Source organism: Vigna umbellata, chromosome 6 (genome assembly GCF_029865625.1).
Source record: "Vigna umbellata cultivar VRB3 chromosome 6, Vumbellata_1.0, whole genome shotgun sequence".
NCBI lineage: Eukaryota > Viridiplantae > Streptophyta > Magnoliopsida > Fabales > Fabaceae > Vigna > Vigna umbellata.
In genome coordinates this window covers 14,923,728-14,943,363 of record NC_142170.1, presented here as the reverse complement: position 1 = coordinate 14,943,363, position 19,636 = coordinate 14,923,728, and the positions used below count along the sequence as shown (strand labels likewise).

The window sequence follows — 19,636 nt, the reverse complement described above, 5'->3', positions numbered from 1 at the left end:
TGTGACGACGGTGAATTTCATGATAATAAAATATAACATATGATATGACAAAGACAAACATTAAATCGTCAAGGGATGTTGAATACTAAGAACAAATTTAGAGTTTCGTAGCTATAATTTAAGATATTATGTATATGTCACACAAAGTAGTTTTCTTTTGAATATTTTTTAAATGTTTAAATTTTAGTTATTAAACGAGAATTGTGTTTAATATTATGAACTATATCTTCTAAATTTTATTTTGATATAATCACGTACATTCATCTATGATATTTTTGTTAGGATGATATTTTTGAGGTGTTGCATATAAAACAGAATATTTTAGTAAAAAAATGATTGAAAATATAAATTTAAAACTTAACTGTTAGATGGAATTTTAAGATTTAAATTTTTCTACAATTGCACAATTAGAGAGAAGTAGGAACTTTATTCATATAATACTGACACTCCGTGTGAATAATTTTGTGTCAAATTTTTCTCCGACCGAATGATAAATATTTATATTTTTACACGTTAATTATTGTTAATAAATAAATAGAAAGTTTCTTTTATATTAATTTTTTGTTTTAAACAGATTTCCAAATATTATCAGTAAAATATAATATAGTTGTTATTACATTTTAACACCAACATTCATACAGGAATTATTTAAAATAAAACATTTTTCTCTTTTTATGTTCATCATCTTTCTGCCTTGAGATTATTCGACACGAAAAAGAAGAAAAATGATGAAAAGTAGATAACGTGGCAGAAATCCACCGGCTCACGGAAAGCTTGTAATAGCAGTCGATTTTAAGAGCGGCACGTGCCTTACACGTGTCATGAAGCAGCACACGTGGCTATACTACAAAACGCATGAAACGCTATAAATAGAAAGAAAGCAATTCAAACACAGTCACGAGTTGAAAAAGAGAAAGTTTGAGATTTGAGTTTTTGAATTTTGAGATTTGAAGAGAATATGGCATCCCAAAACCAAAGCTACGAAGCTGGTGAAACCAAGGGCCGAACTGAGGTAAAAAAAAATTATCAATATTTAATCTTGTGTTTAGGAATTTTTAATTTATAATTAATATTTTAAACTGGGTCTGCATCTTTTTTATGTAATCTGTTATAGGAAAAGACAAAGCAGACTGTGGGCAATATCGGGGATAAGGCCCAAGCTGCAAAGGACAAGGCCCATGATATGGCCCAATCTGCGAAGGACAAGACCCAACAAACAGCCCAAGCTGCGAAGGACAAGACCCAACAAACAGCCCAAGCGGCGAAGGACAAGACTAGCGATACTTCCCAAGCGGCAAAGGAGAAGGCCCAACAGAACAAAGATACTGTTCAAGGTAAGGCCTCAGAGATGGGCCAGTCAACGAAGGAATCGGCCCAATCGGGTAAGGACAACACCCAAGGGTTCCTGCAGCAGACAGGGGAAATGGTGAAGGGTGCGGCCCAAGGTGCTACAGAGGCCGTGAAGAAAACTCTTGGGCTGGACCATAACGATGATTACAATCGCAGAAATTAGTTACTATGTTGTCGTGGTTTTACGCAGCATCACGTTTTAAATAAGCTGCTATTCCCACGTGCCACACTCTTGTTTCATCCATGTTCACTTCAATGCTATATATATATATAGCCTTGAATTTATAATATCATCTTATATGAAAAAAAAAAGTTAAAAACAGAACATGTTATTATCTCAAAATCTCTTAAATAGAATAATTACGAGGATCCTTCAAGCCCCAACTTTGAACTAAGCCAAGTGCAAACTTCATCCATCTCTCTAGGAATTGTGTAATGACCAAGCCTGCACACATCACAAACCAAAAGTTCAAAACCTGATTTAACCAATTCATCACCAATTACAAGGATGATTTCATCTATAAAAATTGCTTACCCATCATAGGATTTGAATGCAACATATCGAAACCCTGCTGAGCATAATGATTGAGCTGATTTTTCACCATATTTGTAAAGGATCACATCATCACCTACAAACAGTACAAAACACATTAGAATCTTAAGCAATGACATTAACTTTCAGTTTTATAGATACATACTGATTCCATGGCACAACAAAATGGGCAATGAAGTTGCTCGTCTTCTTGCTTCATGTGATACTTCTATCTTGTTCCTTAAGCTCCTACAAGTACCAGGTTTCAACCACAGTGTCTGTCATGTGAATTTAGTACGTGGACTATTGCAGATTTGTTAACAAAATCTCTAATGATTGTTGGGAATCTAATGAGAAAACAAAGTCTCATGTTTCGGTTAAATGACCAATGTCATCCTTAACATGACTGTAATGATTCCAACAAATAGTTTTACAACATATACCTTGATCCTGGAAGCCAACCACTTAGTCCAACCACTGTTCTTAGATTGACAGGGTAGGGAATGCCATTTCCATACCTTCCTATGGCAAAACAAGTTGCAGAGTATAGGGCTATTGCTGCACCCATGCTGAAGCCTCCAATAGCAACTTTCACTATCACATAATTGATTGTCAAACAAAGTAAATCTTCAAGATATATATATCAATTTCATCTATGCAAAAACTGGACATGTATAAAGAAGAAAACGCCTAGTCCAAAGTTACACATGAATGCAAGTACTAATAGAATAGTGATTATTCAATTTCCTTAACTAATAACAATACTGAAATGTATTTGTGGGACATTGTAAATTTGCAAAAATTGATGTCTGATTAATTTATATACCATCAGCTGGCTCTGTTGACAACAAGTTAGCAATGTGTATTGCTGAGGCATCCAAACCCTCCCAATCATCTGGGCCATCTTCTGAAAGTTCTCCCACATCAAACCCTGATTAAGAAGCCACTGAGCAAGTTAGATTTCCCTTTTATGACTAGAAAAAACTTAGATTACATAGTGCTGGTTTGATTCAGAAGTTGTAGTGACAGAGAAGTTTAAGTATCTCATACATGCTGTGCAGGGAAAACCACCAAGTATTGCCACAGGACGGGTGGGGGCAGTTGGACAAATCCATTTTATCTGCATAATGTCATATAATATTGTGAGAATACAACACAAAAACAGATTAATTGAAGTTAATCTCAGACTGATTCAATGTATAAGATTCTTACATTTGGAAGTGGAAGGGATTCCAAAAGCTGAGATGAGCTACAAGAAACAAAGCTTAAAATTAGATAAGTGTGTCACTGATAAGTAAATATGACACCTTACTCAGGAACCAATGGTTTGCTTGATGAAATTGTCTAGAATAAAGCACTCAACCATGCATGGAAAAGGAATGTCTAGCGCAGGAAGTTTAAAAATTAAAACTTCACCACCGTAAAATGACACTGTTTTGAAATGTTCAAACTCATTAGCATTTTCAGTGGCCATAGAACATTACTAGAATGTACCAATCTTTATTCATGAAATATATGATATATGACAGGAAATAGGAGGTGTTGAAATGTGTGAAAATTCAACATGAAATAATTCATTCCCATGTGCCACAAATACCTTAGCTGTGAAAAGGAAAAGAAAAAGGAGAGGTTGGAGGAAGAAAAAGGTGCAATATTAGAAAGCATTAACGATCATGAAAGGTAAAAAGGAAAAGAGAAGTGAATATAGGACAACTGGTATGAAAGAATGAACAGCTAATAGTTGTGACAATGTCAGAAAGAAAGAGAGATGACATTCATACCTCAAACCATTGTCACCAAGACCATGCAACCAAATTATAGTGGCTTGGTGTTTTCCTTTGGGTCTCACAACATATGTCTTTCCAAACTCAGGAGTGATTCTGCTGCCTGCAATTGTAAGCGAGAAAACATACCAGTTACTAACAGATTTCAATGTTAAGTTTGAAGATAGTTACTACCAGATTTCAAAACAATAGTACAAAGTCATAGAATCCTTTAAGTAATGCAGGTTTACTCAACAAATGAATAGAACGAAAAAGGTCCTATAATTCAGTGATATATAGCAGTCAAAGACTAAAATTCATCAAGGTGCAAAGAAGGACAAGAGGAGCAGAAGAACAAACCAGAGCCTGTATGAGAATGTGCATGACTCATTTTATTGTTTACAGAAATTGATGAAGCACAAGCAACTACAATGAAGAAAATGTAGGATGGTGATGCCCCTTTACACCCAAAAGGGTATGGTAGAGTTGGAATAAAACGAGTGAATATGCATTGCAATGTGTGTGTGTGTGTGTCTATATATATATATATATATATATAGATATAGATATAGTGACCAGTGGGTGCACCAACTATAGAGTGATGCTGCAACAGTGTAGAAGGGTATCCATGAAAAGATGAGGTAAAGACAAAGAAAAAATAAGGAAACCTTTATGAGCACAGAGAATCAAAGCATAGAATAACACAATCAATCATCTATTATGTTTGTGACAAATGGCCAAAATATTAAGATAACTGCAACCACAAAAAAATATTACTGAAAACAAGAAAGAATAACCTTAGTTTGTAAAAAAAATCTTTTCACACTTATTTGTTTATGATTTTGTGCATGATTGATGATGGAAAACCATTAACCTCAAATTAAAAGTTCTTTGAATTTTCACCCACTCGAAGGAACTCAAGCAAAGAATAGGGAAATCAACAAGAACAGCACTTGTAAAAGGAACTGAAGTTTCTTGGTATTTTCCTCTTCTTTCAAGTACCCGACATATGATAATTAAGCTATGTAACTTAACTGGTGTTTCAAATTAGAATTGACAAGAAAAAGTAAGTAAGCTTTTCGTTCTTTCCTTTTTCTTTCTTTTTTTTTTTTTTGTTTTCTTGCTTGCCACTAAACATAGTTGCTAACCCCACCTAAAGAAAAGTTTTATTTATCTATACTCATGAAAACAAGTCTAAAGATTATAAACCTTGACTTAAGCATATATAATGATAAACAATAATGGTAATGAAGCTTCTCTTTTACACATCTAGGTGAAAAAATAACCTCCTGACACTTCATTTGTTTAGCAGAAAGATAAATTCTTGAGAAGGAAAAAAACAAAGAAGTTTAACTCATGATCTTCGGCAAAAGGAATCTTAAGAAACATATCAGATCTAAGCACACTCTTTATCAAGTTTCAATGTGATGAATTTTGAATTTTACATATACTTTCTTTTTTCAGCTTAATTCAACCCAACAAAATCGACGATTTTATAAAATTGACTACTTGTAAAACGATGTTTGCATTCATTAATATACTATAAATATGTCTTTTTCCTAATCGATGTGATCTCCAACACACTTCTCACACCGAGACATATACGTCTAGAACGTGTGACTCATTTAATAAGAGTATGTAACAAGAGATGGTGCGATAAGTCCAATAAACACTAAATCTTTTAGAATAAATTTTGGATGACTCTGATAAATCTAACTCAATTTTACAACTGTCTTATGAAATAGAGGTTTACATTCATTTGTCTTATCTTTGAAATATATCTCCCTCGTCAACTTATTTTATTGGTATATGATATGACTTTCTCGTTTCTCTATCTCTTTAAGTTGTGCAAATATTTGCAGTTTTGATTCTCAAAACAATATAGTGATGCATAATGAATTGCAAAGTGAAAGGTGGAGCTAACATGCATCACAGGCTAAAGAAGATAAAGTTGAGGTTTACTGAGGTAGATGACCATGCATAGGTTAATGAGTACATTCATTGTGCACCACTATGTGTGTCACCCTATAAAATCCAACTTTCATGCAAGCTTACCTGGAAATCTTAAAATGCTACTTGTCCTTCCTTCTGTCCACTATCTACTTTCGCCATTCATTGCTTTCATTGATGAAGACTTTGAACTGAGATGAAAAATTCAAGTTGGGATGTCATCAAGCTCTAGAAGAACTCGTGAATAATAGACTGAATTCTTTTACCTAATGTCAAACTTTCATGATATGAGATATTCCTTCTTCATACTGTCACTGTAAAAGACCTTCCAAACACTGCTTAACTCAAGTTAGAACTAGTATAGGTGAGTTATCCTTTCTAACATAGGCAAGTTTCGACTTGAAAAAGGTGAATGAATATATATATTCATTCATGCACTGTTTAAGTAAAATTATTGTTTTGACACACCTAAATATTTTACATTCATTTGATCATATCATTATTTACTTTTTACTCTTTTTTTTTTGAAAAAATACACAACTTTACACCTTTATGACCATTTTATCGTTATACTCCATGTCAAATGAATGTAAAAGTGTGTCATGGTATCATTTTTTCTATTTAGGTTTAAACATAAATAACATATAAATTTAAATAAGTTGTAAGGTGGTAAATGCTAATTAGTTGACCCTTAATGATTGAGCATCTAATATTCCTCCAAGGTAAAAAAAAATGGTGAATTTTTCCTCATCTGATCACTTTCCATTTCGTCAACTCTTTACAAGCTGCACAATCAAATACAGAAAGAGAAATAGTTCAAAATTTCATTGAAAATAATAATAATAATAATAATAATAATACTAAGAGGAGCGTTTGTGTTATGAGGAGACAATATATGGTGTTGGCACTACCTTCTTATTGGAGATTAAAGTACTGTGTGGTGTGTGTGATCTTTAAGATTGGGAGGCTCAAAATAAGCAAAGCTTTTCAGTAAAGGGAACATAATTGAGTACCCAATTGAAAAACTCTGTAAACTTCAAAATCATAAATCTTATAGTGCAACTCGTGTATGACCATTTTCAAATATTTTGGAGATCCCATTTGCTACATAAAAGCTGGCATGCACATACACAAACAAAAATTCTTTCCTTCTTCAAGAAAAAACATTTTTCTTTCAAATTCAATCCAAACCACTAAATCATTATGAAAAATTGAACTGTAAAGAGATTCAATCTACACAGTGGTAAGAGATTGTCTGTTTTTAGCTAAGTCCTTACGGATTTACTTTTAGTACCACTTCAGAAAACCTCTTACCAATAAAGATATCTTATGTCTATATAAATTCATGTTCGTCTCTTATTTTATCTGATGTGAGACTTTATTTATACCCAACATAAACAAAAAAAAATTTAACAGAAGTTTTCTCTGGAATCCAAATGTTAATCTTACACCTCCAAAATACCATAAATAACTTTACTGGCGTTCAAAAACCGATTAAAAAATTTACTTAACCGGGTTTGAATAAGCTAATACCTCAAATTGAAAACTTTCATCTGCCTATTAAATTTTAGGGTTTTAACTTAAACATCACGTTTGTGTTACTAATTAGCTTTACCATCATCATCTAGGCTAAGATTCTAGCACTTATATCTATTGCCTATTGACTAGCCTCTGTGAACCATGGCATGCTTGTTTCTAGCTTCACTTTTTGTCATTCAAAAGTTTGGATGAGGATGAACTAAACAATTTCATGTATCAGAACAATCAATGATCTTATTTTATGAATTGAAACCATACTTAGTTTGGTGGGAAAAAGCTGCTAATTTTTCCTAGGTTGATTTTAAAACGGAAAATCCATTTATTTATTTAACTTTACTGTAAGATATATACAATCATATGTGAAAAAGAACTTAGCTTTATATATGATTGACTTAATGACTTCAACGTCCTAAAGGATTATAAAATATTTATGGAAAAGCACAACCTGCAGCACGCCTTGCAGCCTTTACTATTGAGATTACTTTGGCATATCTTGGTGAGAAATCTCAAACATGTGCCAAAAGATTGTTTATAAATGCAGAAAGCACAGGCTGCACAACACCTTTAATTTTCTGCCTTTAAAATTGATATTAATTAGTTTAATATAATGATACATATTATGATATAATTGTTGGTGACACATTCTCCTTAAACTCATTTTAAAAAGATTTTTAATACAAAAAAATCTTTATATCTAAATTTTTTCACTTGTATTATACATGATTAAATCGATCATTAACATAAACTATTAATTCATATACAATTGATTAGTCTTTTGAGAGTGTATAAAAGACACGACAACAATAAGATTATAATCAAAATTACATAGATGACAACACGTTTAATTTAAAACATTAAAATAATAAATCTACTTAATTCTTTTTTTTTATCTCAATTAAATACGAACTTACGCTCATATTTAAATTCCCATAATTTTTTTCTCATTTTACTGAATCTAAAATTCTAAATAATATACTGATTATAAAAAGGAAAGAGATGGATATTTTGATAATTAGGATCTGAGAAAAACTTTTGCATTACTTTTATATTGAATTTAAAATAAAAAGGAGTAAGACAAATGGGTGGGAATGAAATCCTTTTAAAAAAAAGTGTAATTGTGTCATTATTACTTTGGCTACAAAAGTAGATTTTGATTGCTATGGAGATTTCAATATATGGTTTGATGTTAGGGTGGACCAATGTAATTAAAAGACAAAACTTGTTTAAAAGGTTAAAAAGAAGTTTGAGCTCATCATTAAAAGTCAAATATAAATGATAAGCCATTTTGATATATTTGCACTTCATGTTTTGTCTTCGGGTAATCATAAATGCCATGCTTTTGGATTATCTTACGACAATAATTTCTAATTTAATTACATTTATCAACTATTTAGTTAGTTTATAGTTTATTTGTACTAATTTGACTAGAGTAGAGAAATATATACTGTATTAACATGATGATGTTTGAAGTAAAGTTTTAACTTAATTATAACTTGGATCCAATACTTTTTGAACCAGAATAATTGTCATTGGCCACCCACCACAGCCTCTGGGACTATTAAAGAGGATCTAGCATATTGTCATCGGTTTAATGCTAACTTCATAGAATTATTACTTTTATAGTTATGTTATTCTTTCCGATATTTATTGTATTGTATGATCATGCGGTAAATAGTTAATTTTCAAAAATTAGGTGATTGTTATTGGAGAAACATTAACTTAATGACATGTCAACCAATAAGTAATTAAAATTGTAAATTAAACACATTTATAGGTAAAGTATGATTATCTATTATTGAATCATAATTAGACCAATCTTAATTGCAAGTCCATTCCAAAACTTATAATTATGAGTATAATTTAAAGTAGGGTGTTACTCCCTTCACCACCCCAAGTGCTTCAGCACCTCTCCACTATTTTCTTTTATTCCAAAAATACTTTACTTCTTTCCACTATTTTCTTTTATTCCAAAAATACCCTACACCTCCCCACTATCCTCAACAATCTTTCTCTTTCTCTCTCTGTATTAATGGAGCATTCATATGACTTAGATTTAAACTTGTGATATATTGCAAAATATAAAATTTAAAAATATTAGTGCTTCTACCACTTCCATTTTATAAACTTAAAAGTTAGATGAAAATACAAAATAATAAACATAATAATATTAATAGTAAATAATATATTATTATTATTATTATTATATACTAACTTTATAATGACGAAAGAACTAAATAAATTCCAAATCTTTAACAAATAATTTTTTTTATATTTTAAGTATTTAATAATATTTTTATATTATTTATCTAATAAATTAAATACTTTATTCAAGTTATTTGAGTCAAACATGTCGTAAGTTAAAACATAATATAATGTTAAAAATTATAGATACTAATTGTAAAAAAAAACACATATATATAAACATTTTTCTAGAAATTTAGAACAAAATTTTACCATTTATTAAGTAATTTGAAAAAAAAAATATATTGAACGGTGAAAATAAGATTGAATCAAACTTATTTAAGAGAAAGTGTAAATAAAATTTTGCAATGCTCCATTAATGTGGAAAGAGAAAGATGGTTAAATATAGTGGGAAGGTGTAGGGTATTTTTGAAATAAAAGAAAATAGCGGGAAAATGTAGAGTATTTTTGGAATAAAAAAAAATAGTGATATCTATTATTGGATCATAATTAGACGCATGTTAATTGCAAGTCCATTCCAAAACTTATAATTATGAGTTTAAAGTAAAGTGGTATGTAATTACATTTATTGCATTCTTAAATATTGACTCTGAATATCAAAAGGTCATCTACTGACCTAAGGAGTACCTTTTGCAGGTAACCCGGATATATAAAGAGTATTAAAAAAGAAATTTTGATTATTAGAATAGTTGAAAGGTTGTCTAGAATTTAATATTAAAGATAATTGAACTCAACTTCACTGCCTATCTAACATTTATTAATTTTATGAATGATTAGTTTTATATTATTAAATATTTTATGTATACATGTAAGATTAAATTATAACATATTTTATTAAATTTATTTTTATGTGATTGAATTAAACTTAAATTTTATCTTTTTTTAAATGATACTAGAGTTATTAAAAATTATTTTTAATAAGATTAATTGAATTTATTAAATCACTTATCAAGCTTTCTCTTTATTCTTATACTAAATATTATTGATACGAAGAATATGTTAAAAACTGGATATCTACTAAAAAAAAAATTGTAATATACAAGCATATGCAAAACTTATTTTATTAAGTTTATTTCTTAAAGTTGAATTAGAGTTAAAAAGTGAAAAGTAAAATGTAATTTTTAATAGGATTCCATATTTTCTATTTACCAAATTCAAACTGAAAATCATATTTAAGGAGAACGGATACTGCGAATTTCAAAAAGGTTTTAGGTCTTCATTTGAAGAAACAAGTCCCGAAAGGGACACTCTTGAAGATGAAGGTCTCGTAATGCAAATTATCTAAACCAAGAAGATATCATCTTTGGGAGAACTTTTTTGTAAATTTTGGACCCATGAACTAGGTTCACTATCTATGTCCAAGGCCTCAAAAGTGAATTTCAGTAAATCTTTATACTGTTTTGTTACAAAAATATTCAGAGCATCTGTAAATTTTTCACTTTTTATCTATACACTCCGGACTAATAACTTGCTGGATCCTTTAAGCTTACTTCACCAAATAATTATAATTCAAAACCATTTAATTAAAACACTTTCTCATAAAATTAATTATTTTAATCAGAAATAATTAAATTTTCTAATCATACTTATATGGATTAACTTTTCTTTCGAACCTCTGAAAAATAACCATTAAATTACTCCATACCCAAATTTCTTATTTAAAAACTGACCCATGACCAGATTCGCTATTTACTCGCACATATTTAGTAAAAGAAAACGATACATTCTGCAAATGTGATTTTCCTGACTAAAAACCAACAATGAATATACTTTTGTACATACAGACCTAAAATCGAAATCTTAACCCTTCGATTAAGAAACAAAATCACCATTTATAATACTCCATGTATTTTTATTCAGAAGGGATCTTGGTGATTAAAAAAAATAGTCGACATTTAAGAAATCTTATGGAAACTTAAGTTAAAATGTTAACTACAACACGCCAGCATAAAGGGTTATATGCATAATTTAACAAAAAGGAAAATACTTGAGTTGTCTCCATCTGCATTGCTAGTAATTATTCAATTCGATCACATTTGTAGTCCCTTACGCCCTTTCGTGGTTTAGGGGTGCTAAAAATAGTTGAAGGCTCTATATTCAAGAATCGACAAAGAATCAGTGTTGCTATCAATTATTTGGCAGAGCCAAAAAAGACATCCTTGCGGGATTTGATAGCTCAATCGAATGACCAGCTTGTGTCTAATAAATACTGAAAAATTTTCTATTCTAAACTCGCAAAACTGCAAGGTATATAGACCAATCAAAACGAGGCCTCGTAATTTTGAGAGGTGAAATTGTCTCTCTTCTCTTTGCAAATTTTATTTCTGAAAGAAAATTGCGGGATGAAATCAATGATGATCGCCGTGTCCATAAGGATCACCACCAGGTCCGACCACTTTGAGCTGTAAAGAAAAAGAAAATAATTAGTTTTAATGGGCAGTAATGCACCCATCAAAGTAGCAACACATTCTAATCCAACTAGAATTTTAAGTGTGTCGAGAGTGCAATTTAAGATTATTCAGTGTCCACTTTATTGGAATTCTCAAGCTGTAGTTCATAAACAAAAAAGCTCTAAGCATGATGGTTTGCACCAACTTCGTAACCATATCCAGAAGGAGTGGCGATATATTCAACCAGAAGAGGAATTATAGTTGGTGGAGCATCTTTTATGCATGTGTTTATGATGTAGGCAAACACCATACGGTTTCTCCAAATCAAACATGATACCAGCTGAGATATTAAATGAAGCGTTGGTGAGTGGTGACACTAACAGAATACAACAAATCAGTTCCTGTAAAATTCCCTATCCAACATGAATAAAATTTTAATTTTAACCCAAATTAAGTCCACGAAACTTCATTGCTTCTGGGGTAAAAAGGCTCCTTCTGACTTGTCACTTTTTTTGAGGTTAAAACCGGATCGACAATCAAATGTTAATACAAGTAAAATAAATTATGAAATTTTAACGTGTTAGACATCAATTTAGAATGTCGTTTTTTTCTAAAGCAGGAATCACACATACACACAAGACAGTAACATGCTATAACTGCAAAAACCAATTGTCAGATAATCTTACTTCAATATGTCATGGAAATTCATAATATTGGGTAACAATGAAAAGGGGCCCAAGGCTTGTCACGACACACAGATCTAATAGGATCATCTAAACAATTCGAAAATTTTCAATCTACATAATCACGTATCTTGACATCTAAAGACCAAATATATCATGGTAGGTCACAATAATATCAACAGATTCTAAATGTGATTTCCAACTTACCTCAAAGTACTGTGAGCACACAGGACATTCATGAGGCTTGCCATTCTCCAGCCAAAACCATACAACATCATGCTCATCTTCTGCAGAAAAAGGGGGATTTCACCTCACAATGATACCAAGATCTAGTATTTTTTTCATCAGAATATGACAAGTCTCACACACAGATTCATGGAGAAAGACAACGAACACTTACCACCTTCACCTCCTGGGCATCCAACTATCCTTCTGTCAAAGTAAGATTTAACAATAGCAGGGGCTTCCTATCGACCAAAACAAACAACAAAGTAGACATATATCAGACATACTTCAAAACAGTTATGTATCGGGAAACATGAATGAAAAGAACTTATTAAAAAAACAATATTTCCACTTACGAAAGGGAAGAAGGAAGAAGAGAAGAAAAAAAGAAATGCCTAGGACATCAGATCCCTTTATACGAGATAAGGAAGAGGATTTCTTCTGTTCGTATTCAAGTTGCATAGCGACAACTCTAACTGTAGTTTAAGTCTGTGTTTTGTTTAATGTCAGTAAACCCTCAAATTGTGGCTGGGTAAAAGCTCAAAAAGCTATAGATCCCCTCCATTTTCTAGCCTCATGCTTATTCTTTAATCTTTATCTTACAACCAACTACAGATGATTGATTCAACACTAAACTCAGTACGTGTGTATGCATATGTCGCACTTCACAAATCCTGTCAGAGTAATAGCTCCAGCGAATTTCTTACACATTAAATTCAGTGGGCATTATCGTAATTAGAAATGGTCCCAACATTTTTATCACTTGAGCGTTCTACATATTTTTAGAGTTTTATTATTTAATCTAACACTGTTAATGACTTCTTATGTACAGATTATGCCAATCAAAATATTTTATTTTAAACAATAATGGTATGGTGAAAATATAATTGTGGTATAAAACAACTAATTGAAACAAGAGAACAGTAAGACAGTAACAGGGTACTCATCATACGCTCTTAAGTAATTAGACTGCACAGCACAACATTGGATAGTAATTTTAACAACTCGATGCGAAACATTAAACGCACACATTTAGAAAGGTAATAACACTAACCTTTGTGCCGAAAGGACCTTCAGGATGGTTGATTTCAAGAATATCCCTTCCCTGAACAAAAAAGAAACAGAATAAAAAAAAAAATTATTTGCCTCTGAAGTGTTAAAAAAGCAGCTGAAAAAATTAAGAGCAGACTACAATTGAAAAAAAGAAATCAGGATATTCAACAAAGAAATCTCTTCAAATACGCACAATCAGTCCACCTCCTTTTTTCAGACACGTTATATAAATGGATTTGATTGATATGTTGATTGCAAGGGAAGAGTCTAAGATACCTCGAGACTGGCCTGAATCTCCTCACGCTCGTGGCCGGTAGCAATTGGCACGACATCTTCGACCCTCTTTCTAACGGAAGAAGCGCCTGATTGGAATAAGAACAACTAAAATCAAATTGAATTGAACTAAAATAGAAGCGTGCAATGCAATCGGGGAATCAACGGAGAGAACGAATACCTGATTGAGCAGTGACGTGGCGGGTGAGGAGAGGAGCGGCGAATCGGGGACGAGAAGGTGAGAGCGCCGTGTGTAGAGATTTGAGATTGGAATGAGAGAGGAATCTCCGCAACATGATTAGGGTTATCGATCTGAGGAAATGGCGTTCTTCTCGTTTTCTTCTGTCTCCTTCCAAACACCAACTGCACAAATACTCGCTCACACTATCAATATGAATCGCAACCATGCTCAAGAACAGGCCAACCTTGCCACGTGAGCCACCCCCGTCGCACGTGCCAGTCAAACAAATCACTAATCAAACCTTCTTAATTTTGGCAGGCTCTCACCGACCATTTTTACCAAATTTATTAATAAACCATTTAAAATTAAGGTAATACACTTTTTTGCAAAATATTAAAGAGTATTTACATTAAAAACATTATTTCATACACTTAAATTTTTTTACGCTTCACACTATTTTTCTTTATTTTTTTCTTCTTTAAAAAAATACAAAAATTTATATTTTTATGACTTTTTTATTCTTGTATTTTATATTACTTTATATAAAATGAATATATCCTAGTATCATTTTTCATATTACATGTAAGAATTTACCTAAACAGATAATAATCGAATTAGAATAGTTTTTATTTAGTTGATCTACAAATTTGATAATTAATTAAATAAATTCAAGTTTAAAATAATAAAAAAATAACTGGCATGTTGGTCGACTACCTTGATTTCTTTTATACCAATAGCAAGTTCAAAAAAATAAGATGTTATTTCATCTTGCCACCCCTGTCTTAAAGTCTTAAAGTTTTGAAATTCAATAACCTTTTTAATGTTCTGTAATAGTTTTTTGTGCTTCTTTTAATAAGCGAATTAGATTGTGACCTAATAATATATATGATGACGATGGATTTGGGAAATAGAAAAATAAATTGTATAAATGTGTTACTTAAAAATTAAGTATACGATTTTCAGCAAATTTTATATGTAGAGATATTGATATCTGTAATTTGGTTGCCATAAATTGAATAAAACATATATGAATAAGTTAAGCATTAAACACACGTCATATTTAGTATGTGTTACTTTAATACAATAAAATCACATTACAAACACCTTATTTATTGTTAGATACACGTTATATAAGTCCAACGAATTTAAATACACCTTATTTATAATTATATTTCATCAATTTGAAGGAGTAAAAAATCATACATAAATATGAAACTCACATGTTATGACCTTCTTGTAATTGTCGTTTTTTTTATAGTGCAATTATTAAAATTTGTTTTTTCTTAATATTTTTTTTGTAATTAATATTTTAAAAATATTAATATTAGTTTTTATACTTTAAGCCGTGTTAACTCTCTCGTAAAAAATGTAAAATAATGGAAGAAATTAATATTTTTTTTATAAAATATGCAAAGAGATATTGCAATATTGTAAAAAAGAAATATTCCTTTAAACTAGTATGGTACACTGACGTTGAATTTGAGTTCCATTAATGGAAAGAACTCTCTGTCATCAGTGCATATGATTTTGAGGGAAAAATAGATACATGAATATAGGAGACTTGGTAAACTCACACACCCATCAATGCTCACCCTACCATTATTACGAGAATCCTGTAGTATACAAAGCTCAACTACAAGAATCAAGCACATGTGTTTTGATCGTATTAGGTGTAGAAATTTGATGATCAAGCATGTGTGGGATAACGAACACTAAGCAACTTTACATCGTCTATGACGGGTCCACAGAGCGAGCCAGAGTTATCACTCTTCATGGTGTAAAAGGTGCTTAGGAACCTAAGACGTGTACGAGTTGACACAGCCTTGAACCGAAGTTTTCCTCTCACAGAACCTCCTTTACCCTTGGACTGATATGGAACTTGGACAGTGTCTGTGCCAGCAAATGCTTCTACCATCATGGAACCTTCACATGCATTGTTGGCATCGCCCACAGCGAAAGTAAGGTCATAGACCTTTCCGACTGTAGTGATCACAACCTGTGCAAGGGCACTCTCTTTCCCTGCAACAAGTTCAATGGCTCTTTTTCCCTCGGGCACAGCAAAGTGATCTGAATCAATGTACTTCACAGCCTTAAGAGACTCCACTATCCATCCTGGCAAAGGACTGTGAGCATCCTCAACATGGGGTGGGATCAATGCCCCCCAAGACGAGTTAGGAAACAGATATGGCCCTTCTTCAAAGTTTCCATTTTTCAGCAAATTAGCTGCACCAAATTGAAAAACATACCAGTTTTTACAGCTTGTTGTATAGTACAGATGCATAGTGAAAGAAACTATGTAAAATGCATATTTTCTGACACTGTCAAACCAGTTTGATTTCTGATACTGTCATATAAAGTTTGGGAGTATTGATATTTACCTCTGGTTCTTTTGGGTGGGTACAAAACCTTGAGGGCAACGGAATCGATGAGTGGACCACAAGCAGGGTCCTCTTCTTTGCCAGGGTTATGGATGACGATTTCACCTTCTGGGAAATCTGCTCTGAACCCACAAGTGAAAGACTCCCAACCATTGCTACCATACATAGTCTGAATGGGAATGATTCCCCAGTCTCTCTTCTCAGTGGTTGGTACCACAGACACGTTGAGTTTCTCCTCTTGTGCACAGGTTCTAGCAGCACCGAACGTGATGGAGTAGAACAACCCCTTGATCAGTTTCACCTTCTGCTTGATGGAAGCTTCATTGCCGAGTCTAACTGCATAGTCACCCTCAGGCACAACCAGCAACATGTCACCCTGTTTCTGTCCTGATTTTATGTACTCAACCATCCCCGATATGGTCCAGTTCGGAATCGCATCGTGGCTAGTCACTACGGATCCCTTCAGTTCTGATGCCTTTGGGCCCTGCTCGAAGTTCCCATTTGGCAACAACCCTGAAATTCAACAAACACTTGGTGGGTCACTGTAAAAACCAATGAAACAATTCTTTCTTTTTCAGACCAACTTTTGGTCGTGTTCCATGTGACAACAAACAGTGCAGGCCGTCAGCACGTGGAAACATGAGTAAGCCATGTGAAAAGATTTCCAGGTCTTTCTTAGATCCTTACCATTTGTCGGTATATTTTTCTAATGGATCTTTATCGCCACATCAATCATATATATTTTAATTATCTTACTCAGATTATGTAACTTAAAGATGCATAAAATTGTAAAAAAAAAATTATATTTAAACGACTGCATTAAAATCTGAGAATTCATCTGGCAGATGAGTCCTGTAGTTGATTGATTCGTTGGTGCGAATGTGAAGTTACTTAAACAAAAAGTAACAAATTATGACTGTGCCCTGCCAAATTAGATCTACTGTAAGGGATTGTAAAAGGAAAAATGTGTCTACAATATTGAAAACTGTGATAGAATTAATACTTTTTTAATACTATAATAACAGAAAATTGAAGAACGACCAAAAGGTTCCTTAGTAGAACGAAAATTTGAAGGCTAATTCTGCATGTTAATAATATAATAACAGAAGGCCGTAAGATCTGACAAAAAGGGCTGCTGCGGATTAATTCAGACTGAGCTATAAGCAAAAACTTGAAGCATTTCAAACTATTTCAAAATCCTAAGTAATATATTACTGCAAAACTATTTAAGGTTTCTCTCGAAAAACATCTGCAGTATGCGAGGAAAACGATGAAATAACACAACGTACAAATTATGCATGCATAGTCTCAGTGAAGAAAGTAGTGTAATTAAGTTCATAACTCTTGCTTACTTTTCTGTGACTTCAAATCTGAAGGACACGATTCATGAAGTAAAAGAAATGAAAGTAAATTCTAAAGCTTTCTGGCAGTGACCATTGGAGAAAATGACTATACAACTTGGAACTTTTCACACTAAGTTATAAACGTAAGAATGGACAAAGAAATTGAAGTGATATTCAAAGAGAGATATGATTGAAGATAGTTAGAACTAACCATCTGTGAAAGAGAAAACAACGTGACAAGATGAAATTGAGAGGAATAAGAGTAGTTGCAGTTTGAGGTTCTGCATTTTCATGAATTATCAGAAAAGAGAGAGAAAGAAAGAGAGAAATTGGATTGGTGTTGAGATCCCAGAAGGAGCACTCGGTTTTATTCAAACCATTACATGAAAAAACCACTGATTTGACATGGAACTACGTTAATGCCACTGGAACTATCCTTTTGCTGAACCAAACCTTTTAAGATTTCATTTTTCCGAGAACAGGTAGCTTTGTCTGGAAGAAGACATGCATGCCAATATTGCCAAACAAATCTCACACGTGTCAAGAGTTAAAAAGGCTGCTCATTGGTATTTTTTATATATCAAAGCTCATTTAATGCAATCGTTCACCTCAAACCAGATTGATTATTCACACCAGACATCACTTTTCTATTATACACATCATGATGAAGAAAAAATGAACATTTACATACTATTCAGTAACATTGTGAGTGAGTTTTACTTCTGTTACGTAATTCAGATTCAGCGTATGATTTAGTTTCAAGAAACAACAATTAACAGAGAGACAGCTTTCCACATTCTAAAGAAAGGAATATTATGGAAGCAAGTGTAATTATATGAACACGTGTCATTTAGACAAACATGGTTTTACACTTGCAAGGAATTGTTATAGAGAATTAGAATATTTATTCATGCTGTTCTTGGCAGAAGGTGAGACAAAGCAATTAAAAACCACATGCTCTTTCAATCCAGAACACACACTGTCGGTGACTATGAATGATTAGCTGTTTTAAAAATATTATACTGATATTGTTTTAATACTTTTTCTATGAGTGAATAAAAATAGTACTGTTATAACTTTGATAAAGTAGAAGGACTCATCTGTAAATTCATTTTTATGCAGAAATTGGAAGAACTTTATATAAGCAATGTAGATAATTTTATGTCACTTAATCAGAGATGTCAATCTCAATTAGTTGAAGAATAAATTGTTGTACTTTCTTTTTTTAACGGTATAAATAAAAAACTTGATAATGTATAATATTATCGTCCAATCAGTCTAACAATCGGACGGATAACTAGATTATAAGCTTGTAGGTAAGATGTTTTAAACGGTGAGATTAAACTGGATTTAATATTAAAAATAATTATGTTAAATATAAAGATTATTATCAATTAGATAATTAAATTAGAAATTTATCTCAAAATTCATAAATATAAATTTGTAACATTGTGATAAGTTAGTTGGTTACATATATTATATATTTATTGATAATATTATTAGACAATTTTAACATTGAATATCTTATACATATATATTCAATCAAACTCTAACAAGTATAAAACTGTGACAAATGTGAAATGAAGGAACAACTTTAATCTGTATTTAAAATTTGAAAACTCGTAAACCGAAACCGATAAAAAAGACATATCGTATATGTAAGAGTTTGTGTTCCTTAAGTTTGTTTGGTCATCTCTCTGTGGATTTTGTTTGTTTGTTTCACCGCCTCATCACAATTCACAGAAGTTTGTCCTTAATGCGAAGTGCAGTGTTC

General features: G+C 32.0%; 4 protein-coding genes across 5 annotated transcripts; 1 reads left to right on the top strand and 3 right to left on the bottom strand.

Annotated features, from left to right (window-relative positions):
- Nucleotides 1-571: 571 nt before the first annotated feature.
- Nucleotides 572-4,169, bottom strand: LOC124834604 (uncharacterized). 2 transcript variants are annotated; one of them, XM_088093240.1, is made up of 10 exons: nucleotides 4,006-4,169; nucleotides 3,664-3,769; nucleotides 3,095-3,131; nucleotides 2,933-3,002; nucleotides 2,709-2,813; nucleotides 2,326-2,476; nucleotides 2,049-2,131; nucleotides 1,886-1,979; nucleotides 1,715-1,795; nucleotides 572-844 (listed from the first exon to the last, which is right to left on the bottom strand). In XM_088093240.1, the coding sequence occupies exons 1-10, from the start codon at nucleotides 4,034-4,036 to the stop codon at nucleotides 820-822; spliced, it is 783 nt and encodes a 260-aa protein (XP_087949366.1). In that variant the 5' UTR covers nucleotides 4,037-4,169; the 3' UTR covers nucleotides 572-819. The 2 variants fall into 2 exon arrangements, with proteins under 2 accessions (XP_087949366.1, XP_047165276.1); XM_047309320.2 differs by lacking the exon at nucleotides 572-844 and having other exon boundaries at nucleotides 1,664-1,795.
- LOC124834605 (uncharacterized) lies at nucleotides 875-1,675 on the top strand. Its single transcript, XM_047309322.2, has 2 exons — nucleotides 875-1,012; nucleotides 1,115-1,675. The coding sequence occupies exons 1-2, from the start codon at nucleotides 959-961 to the stop codon at nucleotides 1,511-1,513; spliced, it is 453 nt and encodes a 150-aa protein (XP_047165278.2). The 5' UTR covers nucleotides 875-958; the 3' UTR covers nucleotides 1,514-1,675.
- Nucleotides 4,170-11,303: 7,134 nt separating the features above from the next.
- Nucleotides 11,304-14,382, bottom strand: LOC124834616 (cytochrome c oxidase subunit 5b-2, mitochondrial-like). The gene is made up of 6 exons (XM_047309336.1): nucleotides 14,142-14,382; nucleotides 13,964-14,049; nucleotides 13,689-13,739; nucleotides 12,810-12,876; nucleotides 12,617-12,696; nucleotides 11,304-11,738 (listed from the first exon to the last, which is right to left on the bottom strand). The coding sequence occupies exons 1-6, from the start codon at nucleotides 14,365-14,367 to the stop codon at nucleotides 11,685-11,687; spliced, it is 564 nt and encodes a 187-aa protein (XP_047165292.1). The 5' UTR covers nucleotides 14,368-14,382; the 3' UTR covers nucleotides 11,304-11,684.
- Nucleotides 14,383-15,569: 1,187 nt separating this feature from the next.
- LOC124834607 (BIIDXI-like protein At5g11420) lies at nucleotides 15,570-18,232 on the bottom strand. The gene is made up of 3 exons (XM_047309328.2): nucleotides 18,074-18,232; nucleotides 16,520-17,032; nucleotides 15,570-16,364 (listed from the first exon to the last, which is right to left on the bottom strand). Exons 1-3 carry the CDS (start codon nucleotides 18,153-18,155, stop codon nucleotides 15,829-15,831), a joined length of 1,131 nt encoding a protein of 376 aa, XP_047165284.1. The 5' UTR covers nucleotides 18,156-18,232; the 3' UTR covers nucleotides 15,570-15,828.
- Between the last annotated feature and the right edge of the window lie 1,404 nt (nucleotides 18,233-19,636).

What these genes read in the sequence shown, in the direction of transcription:
- LOC124834605 (XM_047309322.2), top strand. Translation starts at nt 959, where the DNA reads ATGGCATCCCAAAACCAAAGCTACGAAGCTGGTGAAACCAAGGGCCGA. An exon ending in AAACCAAGGGCCGAACTGAG is followed by an intron (nt 1,013 to 1,114) that starts GTAAAAAAAAAT and finishes AATCTGTTATAG; the next exon opens with GAAAAGACAAAGCAGACTGT.
- LOC124834604 (XM_088093240.1), bottom strand. Translation starts at nt 4,036, where the DNA reads ATGAGTCATGCACATTCTCATACAGGCTCTG. An exon ending in TTTGTTGTGCCATGGAATCA is followed by an intron (nt 1,980 to 2,048) that starts GTATGTATCTAT and finishes TACTGTTTGTAG; the next exon opens with GTGATGATGTGATCCTTTAC. An exon ending in GCATTCAAATCCTATGATGG is followed by an intron (nt 1,796 to 1,885) that starts GTAAGCAATTTT and finishes TGATGTGTGCAG; the next exon opens with GCTTGGTCATTACACAATTC.
- LOC124834616 (XM_047309336.1), bottom strand. Translation starts at nt 14,367, where the DNA reads ATGGTTGCGATTCATATTGATAGTGTGAGCGAGTATTTGTGCAGTTGG. An exon ending in CCACGTCACTGCTCAATCAG is followed by an intron (nt 14,050 to 14,141) that starts GTATTCGTTCTC and finishes TATTCCAATCAG; the next exon opens with GCGCTTCTTCCGTTAGAAAG. An exon ending in AAGGTCCTTTCGGCACAAAG is followed by an intron (nt 12,877 to 13,688) that starts GTTAGTGTTATT and finishes TTTGGTCGATAG; the next exon opens with GAAGCCCCTGCTATTGTTAA.
- LOC124834607 (XM_047309328.2), bottom strand. Translation starts at nt 18,155, where the DNA reads ATGAAAATGCAGAACCTCAAACTGCAACTACTCTTATTCCTCTCAATT. An exon ending in TGTTTTCTCTTTCACAGATG is followed by an intron (nt 17,033 to 18,073) that starts GTTAGTTCTAAC and finishes GTTGAATTTCAG; the next exon opens with GGTTGTTGCCAAATGGGAAC. An exon ending in CCCACCCAAAAGAACCAGAG is followed by an intron (nt 16,365 to 16,519) that starts GTAAATATCAAT and finishes AATTTGGTGCAG; the next exon opens with CTAATTTGCTGAAAAATGGA.